General features: G+C 53.6%; 2 protein-coding genes across 2 annotated transcripts; one reads left to right on the forward strand and one right to left on the reverse strand.

Moving 5' to 3' along the window:
* Positions 1-5,900: 5,900 nt before the first annotated feature.
* On the forward strand, positions 5,901-7,065 carry BDP81DRAFT_391046 (fatty acid hydroxylase superfamily protein; the record flags this gene model as incomplete). Its single annotated transcript, XM_060587500.1, has 3 exons — positions 5,901-6,148; positions 6,223-6,804; positions 6,861-7,065. The coding sequence occupies 3 exons, from the start codon at positions 5,901-5,903 to the stop codon at positions 7,063-7,065; spliced, it is 1,035 nt and encodes a 344-aa protein (XP_060448930.1).
* Positions 7,066-8,041: 976 nt separating this feature from the next.
* Positions 8,042-8,428, reverse strand: BDP81DRAFT_311639 (uncharacterized protein; the record flags this gene model as incomplete). Its single annotated transcript, XM_060583737.1, has 1 exon — positions 8,042-8,428. One exon carries the CDS (start codon positions 8,426-8,428, stop codon positions 8,042-8,044), a length of 387 nt encoding a protein of 128 aa, XP_060448931.1.
* Between the last annotated feature and the right edge of the window lie 718 nt (positions 8,429-9,146).

Raw genomic sequence — 9,146 nt, forward strand, 5'->3', positions numbered from 1 at the left:
AGGCATCACGGGCGATAGTCATGTAGCGTCAGGTATCGACCGGGACACCGCTACAGACATGGAGACCAGGTCTGTGCGTTTCTATGTTTTTTTGTATCTTTTTTATTTCTTGGTGAGCTGGCTCTAAAGGTGGGTCTCTTTCCATGTGGCGCTTGCTCCCAGCGGGTGTGGGTGGTTTCAATCTGCCCAGGCTTGGGATATGGTACGTGGGTACCTAGGCGGCGGCGACTGAATCGGTTCAGTAGGGCAGGGGGGCCTTAGTGTTGACGCTAGCTCTCGGAGCGGGGGCGTGTTACTAGTAGGGCGGTGGGGTGCAGGTGCAGCCCGCACTCCGTACCTCGCGCGTACCTCACTCGCAAACCTTCGTCACCAGCCTCTATTTCGCTCGCCTACCGACACCTTACTTGCATTTCCCAGTAGCCAAGGTAAGGTAAGCAACTCGATATGTTACCCCGAGCTGGCTGGTCAATCCCTTAGATTTGATGTGCCATTCCATGTGTCTGTCTCCATTGGCTTGTCGTATAGGAGATCCCCAATACTCCGTACTCAGTCTGCATTATCAATCTCGTGCTTCGTAGACTTCTTGCTTACATACCTACCATACGGTGCACTGCGTTGTTGATAAATATCGATTTTTACTACAGCGACAAATCCACAGTAACGAGAAAGTCAACTGCTGTGGCCTGGTTCAAAGTCAAACGCCGTGTGATGAGCGAGACGACCACAACGATCGTGGTTCAGGACGTCACCAATCTTTGCTAAACACCACAGACGACATTTTCGATATCCCTACGGACATGGTTGTTCCCAGAACTGGAAGCATGAGGTTCCGGCATTGGCATCGGACAATTTTCTTCTGGTCCACTAGTAAAGAACCAACTCGGATCGTGACGGGAGTACGTTGAAGCAGATTTCTGTCCGGCAAAGAAAGCCCGCTCGACCGTTTTCCCAAACATCGGCAGAGCTCCGTGCAAACTCGCGGCCCCCAAACTTTCGGACTAGAAGCGCTGTTTCTTCGCACGTACGTCGCTGCGGACGGATGTCACAACCCTGGTGGGACCAGGCAAAAGAACAACCCGTTCAATAGCCATGTACCACAGCAATGGTCTTTATTGCCGGCGCGCTCCCGGATAATTGTGCAATTGAGACAAGAGACGTTGTGCGGGAAGGGGATTCGCCTGCATGCACTTGTCATGGGCGGTAGCCACCAGAAAGAAGCCTTCAGCCAGCAAAACGAACTAACAAGTCCAAAAGCATTATCGGATGTAAGGAAGTGTGACAGGATGAGACGAGAGGGGGGGAGTGAGGGCGGGCAGGCAAATAGGTGGTCAAGGTATGACAGCAGGGTTGGGTATTGCGGAAGAAGACAGTTTGGGAAGTTATCGTGAGATACAGCGCTGCCGCATGGAGATGCGCAACATGGAGATGCGGCCGACGAGGTGGCACCCACAACTGGCATGGCAGTGAGGCACCCACCAAAGCACCAAAGCACAAGCATCCAAGCACCACCCACTAGGCCAGGGCAAGCCGCAACCCACTAGGGGAGGGGGGGTGCGAGAGAGTGTGGATAACGCGTAGTACAGGGTTTGAGGGCGTGAAGCTGTGAACTGTGGATGGGTGGGCCATGGGTTGTGGTTGCGGGTGCGGGTGCAGATGCAGAATGTTCCATTGGAAGACGTGACGGGTTTCTTAGCTTTGAGGGCGGCTGCTGAGGAGCGAGGCACGACAAGGGTTCAGCAAAAGGGGTGTGTGCGTGAGAGAGGAAAAGAGAGAGTGAGAGAGAGAGTGAGAGAGAGAGAGAAACAGGAGGGACAGAAGAGGGAACCTGACTGATAGGGGGGTCAAGGTACGAAATGAAAGTATCCGTGCCGTACTGCGTACAGGTCTCCATACACGATGAGAGGCGTGTGGGTGTGATGACTGTGAGCGAGAGGGTTGTGTCCGTGGTGGATCGTCTGGTCTGGTATCCGCAGAGCAAAGGAAACGAGGGAGAGTTTGACGACGTCTGAGAACCGGGAGAACCTGCGTCAACCTTGCTAACTTGCTAGCGGCCTAGCGCCTGCGGCTGCGGTTGAAGCCTCCCTGTTCTCTCCTACATACCTACCTTCCCAACTTCCTTACAGAGTACCTATTGTCTGTAGACTGTAGTTCAGCTATAACGCAGTAGGTATTCGTATAGATAAACCCGCACCAAAACGCGAATAATTCTGTCAAAGTGAACGGCAATTGCCTATTCGGGATACGACAGGTCTTCGGTGAGCCAAGGTGAGGGAGGAGACTGCCTCCCACCTAGGTGACCTCACTTCGTAGCTACACTGTATGAGTAGTTGTAGCCGCTGATCCAAGATGTCCAATATGAACCGCCCAAAAAAGGACACTTTCCTCTCATCTCATAGTTGGGGCGGGCGGCGCGGACATGATGAGTGATGAGGCCCCCTCGCCCCCCCGCAGGCAATAAGGTTGGTAGGGCGACCAAGCATGTTGCGTTCTTTGGCCATCCGCCCGCCGTGTCACACACCAAGGATCATGGCTCTTGGCCTGTGCTGTGGCCCATCCCATCCTCCTTTTACCCATCCATGGAAGCTGTCGAAACGTTCCATGCCCGTCGGGCTCACTAGCTTTTGGATGTTGTTGGCTTCTAACTTTTTTCTGACATTTACCAAGGTACACAAGAGGAAGATGAAGCCGAAGGGGAGAAAAGGTACTGTAGAAACGATGCCTGTCGGGATACCTAGACCCACGCACATTTGGCAGGACCTTCGGCGACCCCCCGCGTCTCGGCATCGCCAACACAATGTCATGGAGGCATTCCCGTTGTCGCATGCATGCGCCATGCAATGCCATGTTAGCGCGATGACGGTGGTACTAGACACTTAGGTATTCACGCGCGCACACACACAAAACTCTGGGGACTCTGCTGCAGCTGTTGTGGTAACGCAGGTCTTGCCCCATTCCACACCCTCTCTTGACGATGATTTCTTTTTTCGCTTCGTTTTCCTTCCTTCTTCCTCTCTTGTACATGTTCTGCCCATGACTAGTACGCGCGCAAAATTATTTTCTCGACATTAATATGACCAGATTGATCAAAGTGCAACACACTATCCGTAGACAGTATCAGCGGCCATAACATGCCACGCCACACAGCTGCGGAGGCTGACATAACGGCTTAGGTTGCAGTCGAGGACACCGCTTGAGTCGCCTTGTCTGAAAGGTGAGAATAGACAGAAAACACACAGTAGATCTCGATGGGTGGAGAAATGTCTTCAGAATCAATTCTACACAGTGCTTGCTTACCTGCCATATCACCAACACCACCAAATGGAACCAAACGAAGCAGGCACGACAGGCGGCTTTTCCCTAAGTTGCATGTTTGAGCCTAACTGTAACCGGTCATCCCGTTCCATTAATCTGCATCAATCTTCAGTTTCGGAATTGACATTTCACGACCAAAGTCTATTCCAGGTAGTTACGTGAGCTGTCGGCGGATGTGCACCTTTTCGGAGTGAATGACCAGACCGCTCAGGAGCGTGGCAGAGGCATGAGGGTTAAGGAGGGGTGTGAAGCGCGGTTGGCGATGGCCGCATGATGAGGTGCCCCCCCCCCCCCCCCCCCCCCCCAACATCAGCTGGCGGTCCCGGGACAAACAAGGCGGCGGTTCTGTGTGCCTTAGCGTTGGGGTTCGAAAATCGGAAGGGTAAGGTGAGTTCGGGTAGAATTAGAAAGCCCAAGCCGATTGAGCGGAGATTGGAGAAGATGTCAAGCTGAGGTAAGCAGAAATGATGGGTCACAGGTGAGGTTCGGTCAAGAGCAGGTTCACCGACCGCTGTAATGCCTCCTTGTCACGCCTGTACCGCCCACCAGTCCTCCATCTTCTCCCATTGACATTTTGCACTTCCCACATCGCAAGCGAGCCAGCAACTACGTACCAGACAAGCCGACCAATCAGCCTATAGATACCGGCGGAAAGTTCAACTTTTCTCTGATGTCTTCACTGTATCAAGACTAAGAGCATAGCACTGCTGATATATCCCCACTTGGAGGCTCACCGAGCTCACGTTCGACAAGATAGCCATAAAGTACGACCCCGGTCACTTCGCCGAAGCGCCGGTGCTCAGTGGCCCACCTTCAGCATACACGCTTCGTTTCAACGTTCAACAGCCATTTTGCAGACGTTCTAGACGCCCTTTGTGACTGTACGTCTAGCAGCAAGGGTGCTATGATCAGCATCCGTGTAAGGGTGACCTTACAACAAGCTGTCCCCCATGCCAACATCTCTACTAGACCAATGTTGAGAGCTTGTCGCATGGTTGAAAACTCGTCTGTACTGCAACCCATCCACAGGATACCTCCGCACGCTCCGCAACGCTCTGTCCAGATCCCGAGAAGACGGCACCAACGGTCTGCCTAGAGAACATCGTCAATTCCTCTGACAACATGAACATTGATTTCATTGCGCCTAGTTGCGACCTCGCAATTGTCAGGAATGTCCGCATGATCCGGCCTAGGATATGATGTGGATCTGGACATTTCGGAAGACCCTGCTACCGAGAACACAGAATCACCCCAGGCTAGCTGGACCCCGAATCACCAACTGGCAACGGCGGTGATGCAGAAGTGACCTACAACGGCATTCATGTCGATAGGCTAGGTTCCGCCACTGCTACCTTACAAGCACCAAGGGATGGATCCTCAAAAACCACTGATACTGCACTGGTTGGTCGCCTTTACATGTGAAACAAACAGATTGCATACGTAGAGAGATGGCACTAACCAATGTGCCAGACCATCCAGATCTTGCAGCGCAAGTATCATCAAATCAGACCACCACCCCAACCACGGCGGCGGGATATTAGTGGACGGCTTTTCAGGAAACCGAATACGAGTCGGCTGCTTCTGATTTGCCAATGGGTTACGCCAGTGGACTGACTCCCTTGCCTTCCCACCTAACTTGAGCCAAAAGTCCAACATCAGAAACTGGTCAACGCGGGCCCTGGGAAAACCCATCCCGCTGGATCATGCGATTTTCCAAGTGACGAACTGCCCACTGGGACATTACCTCGGACGACTCTCCAAGTGCACAATGGGCTTGCGTACACCGACTCGCCCGAGTTTCGCAGTCGCCCGAGATGAGTCGGATGAGATTAAAAGAAGGGCGCATCCCGCCCAAGGAAATCTGCTGTCTCTTCGTCGGAAGCTTGTTCGGCCTCGACTTATAGCAACACTTGCCATCTTGACTCTTTTTTTTTTTTTTTTTTTTGGTCTTTGATTGTCATCTCAGCTGTACCTTGACCCCCAAAACTCTAAGATCGGGTACGTGCCAGCGTCGAGGTCCCTCGACAGAAACGTTGACAACCTTGACAACTTAAACCTAAGTGTTCTGGTCCCCTTTTTCTTTGAGCCTCGCCGTTCAACCAACATCGGGCCATTGTCAGAGAAGAAGCCGTTGACTGTCGACGTCGGCTCAGTCTCTCGGCGTCCGTCGTGGCACTTTCTCACACATTCCCCGCCTCGCAAACGTTGGACAAGCACGAGTTGCAGTCTGCTACAAAGCTCACAGCAATATCCCTGTCCAAGTCTTCTGGTGGAAGCTCTTACCGACGTGAAAGCAAACGCTGCCGATCCCGCCCCTTGCTGTGTACCCGTCGCTCGGAAGCCAGGCCCATTAAACCGGTGGTAAAGCGCATCTGCCCACCTTCTCATGGCCCCAGGATTTCTATTAAACGTTCGATGATCCCGGCCGCGACCCTCCGTAACTTTGCGACATCGATTCGTCTTCGACTTATAACCTCGATTGTATGCGTAACAACCGGTCTCTCTTCCCTCCACTGCGATCGCACTTTTAGATAGCACTGCAGCAACACGACTGGTCATCCACCGATTACTCTTCGATTCGATCCAGCATGGATGTCGTTCTCGAGGTGGTCGACACCTTTGTTGGCGACCAACTCTACGCCAAACTCCTACCGGCCGGTTCAGCCCCGTACGACTTCCCTCACCACGCCAACGCCACGGCGCAACCGAACTCGACATGGCAGTATAAGCCCTCGACACAGATGCTCTACCTTGAGCCTTCCGAAGCCGCATACATGAGCGCCTGGCCAAGAGATAATATCTTCCGACAGTTCACATCCCTCTTCCTCGTCACATGGTACGTTGCCGCTACAATTCCGCCACACCCACCGCATTCTTGACCGGGCTTACCAACACCGCAAATGTTATCAGGTTCTTCGGCATCCTCAACTACTTTGTCTTCGCGACTCTGTCGTACATCTTCATCTTTGACAAGAAGACGTTCAGCCACCCCAAGTTCCTCAAAAACCAGATCCGCCTCGAGATAAAACAGGCCAACATGGCCATGCCCGTCATGGCAATTTGCACCGCGCTCACCTTCGTCGCCGAGGTGCGCGGCTACTGCAAGCTCTACGATACCACCGAGGAGGGTCCCGGCCGCTGGTACGACTACGCGCAGTTCCCACTCTTCATCCTCTTCACCGACCTGTGCATCTACTGGGCTCACCGGTGGCTGCATCTCCCGCTCGTCTACAAGCACCTGCACAAGCCTCACCACAAGTGGATCATGCCCTCGCCCTACGCCAGCCACGCCTTCCACCCCTTGGATGGCTTCGCGCAGTCGGTCCCTTACCACGTATACCCGATGCTGTTCCCCCTCAACAAGCTGGCATACGTGGCTCTGTTTGTGTTTATCAACTTTTGGACCATTCTCATCCACGACGGCGAGTACATTACCGACAACCCCATCATCAACGGCTCCGCGTGCCATACCGCCCACCACTTGTACTTCAAGTAAGTTCTGACAACGCAAAAGAGAGAGACTTTCCTGCTTCTAACGAGCCTCGCAGCTACAACTACGGCCAGTTCACCACCCTCTGGGACCGTCTCGGCGGCACCTACCGCAAGCCCGACCTAGCCTGGTTCAACAAGAAGACCAAGATGACCAAGGAGACGTGGGCATCCAACATGAAGGAGATGGAGGACATCCAAAAAGAGGTCGAGGGCGACGACGACCGCCAGTACGTTGCCGCCGAGGCGAAGAAGACGAACTGAGAGAGCCGGTCCAAAGTGTGCTGGACGCGCTTCAGTACATGACGGCTGCGAGCGAACGGCTGAAGAGCCACTTCCTAGACCTTTGTAATACTTGGCTTGTTGCCATATCTGTGACTGTACATATAAGAATCAGCAGTATCGAATGCTGGGCAAAATACGGGTGGGCGGATGATGGAGAGATATAATGGGAACGAAGCCAACTGGCGGTTCGTGGGTGAGGATGGGCCTAGGGTATAATTGCTAGTAGCGCATCTGGACTCTATCAAATGTTCCAGATTGCCAACCCCAAAATGGTATGAGGTTCGAATGAGAACATTGTGGAAGCAGTCAAAGAGAAGCCGGGGCTTGAATGTATTCATCCTACTGACACTGACTTCCGGGTCAAAAGTTGAGTCACAAAGTCAAGAAAGAGGGTGAAGATCGGGAACAAGAGTGATTATCCATTGAAACTGCATCACGCAAGTTCTACGCCGATAGACAGTACCAACAAAGACGCCGATCCTTACCGGCGCAAAGAAGGCTTTGTCAACTAGACCCTTGGAAACGTCCACCACCGGGAAACCCAAAAAACATAGAACATAGAGAAAAAAGAAGAGGAATAAGGGACCGCTGCAACGCCTGATTGCCCCTAGAAGTAATGGAATGTCGAAAAGCAAGGAAAATAGTCGGAGCCTGTTTTGGCGTGGGATAAGTTTGGTGGTTGCTGGTGGGATCGCTCGAGAATGCTGAGTAGTGCTTTGCACAGGCAAAGCGTTCGGAGGCAGTCCTATAGGCCTGTCGTGACCATGCCCTTCCCTTTCGAACAAGATGGAATGGTATAGCAGTGGGTGATCCGTATCGCAGTCTAGTGCAAATATATGCTGGAAACGACGTTTCCCGCCTATCCGATTCATGTCGGATATCCCCTTTTCGTCTCTCTCCCCCTCCCCCCCCCCCTCCTCTCGCTCTCGCTCTCTCTGGTTTGCGCATATCTCGCCTAGCTGAACGTCACAGCCTTGGGATCCAAAGGCCTGCCGTCCGGTCCGATACCGTTGGCCTTGAAGCGCTGCTCCATGTACACCCTGCGCGCGTCGTCAAACTTCATGCGGCGCTTCTTCATGATCTTTAGAATCTCCTTCTTGCTGCGATCGTCGAGACCCGCGCGGCTGTCGCCGGATTCGACATTGCCCGCCAGATCAAAAGTCGAGCTCGAGAGGCCGGCGTCGATGTCGCCGGTAAAGGAGGAGGGCAGGCGGGAGTAGATGTAGTCGCGGCCGGGGATCGGGAGGTCGGGGACGTGGTGGAGCCAGTGGCCGCGGGTGAAGTAGAGAGCCGTTGCGGTGACGAGGAGGAGGAAGGAGACGGAGTAGAGGAGGTACGACATTTTGGGCGACTTTCGGGTTTGAGGGTGCGCAGTCGAGATTGAATGATGTTTGGCTGGTTGGCCGATGCGCTGGTGTGGTTACTTCGCGATCGTCGGCTGCTTCGGTGGCTTCGCTCCGAAAAGCTTGTAGAAGTAGTGCTGGTGATTTTGAAATGGAATAGAACGGAAGACAAGGAAACTGAAGACTGTGGGAAAAAGAAGTCACAAAGAAAATGGTTGTTTGGCGCAAACGGTCAGGAACTGCCGTTCGAAAGGATCAAACGATCATGTCGGGACCTGCAAGGAGAACGGTCGCGTTTGACTCCAGGCAGAGTGAGGTTATGCGGAATGGAAGTGTAAGTGGTGAAGTTCGGCGAGCAGCCAGGCGTACCGACCGACGTACGATGATGTGGAGGTGCAGTGGTGCGGGCTGCGTAAGTGCGCTAGACACTAACACCACTCAGGCCCCCAGTTGGCCTCTTTTGGGAATGCAAGAGAGCTCTCAGGGACTCAGCATCGCTGGAGGTGGACTCGTGTTGTCACTGCCCCCCGTATTCCCGTCTGATCCTGCAGCTTTTTGATTTCCATAGGGATCCACTTACTAAGGTCGGCCGGGCATGGAGCATTCGAGGGCGTACGTAAGGCTTGGGCGCAGGGCGCAGGGTACCGACGGCAGGGGCCAGGGCCGCAAGGGAGGAGGCCACTACGGATGCCGACGGGCAAACTTTGCATCACGTGA

This window comes from Colletotrichum phormii (assembly GCF_030913505.1).
Source record: "Colletotrichum phormii strain CBS 102054 chromosome Unknown BDP81scaffold_4, whole genome shotgun sequence".
NCBI lineage: Eukaryota > Fungi > Ascomycota > Sordariomycetes > Glomerellales > Glomerellaceae > Colletotrichum > Colletotrichum phormii.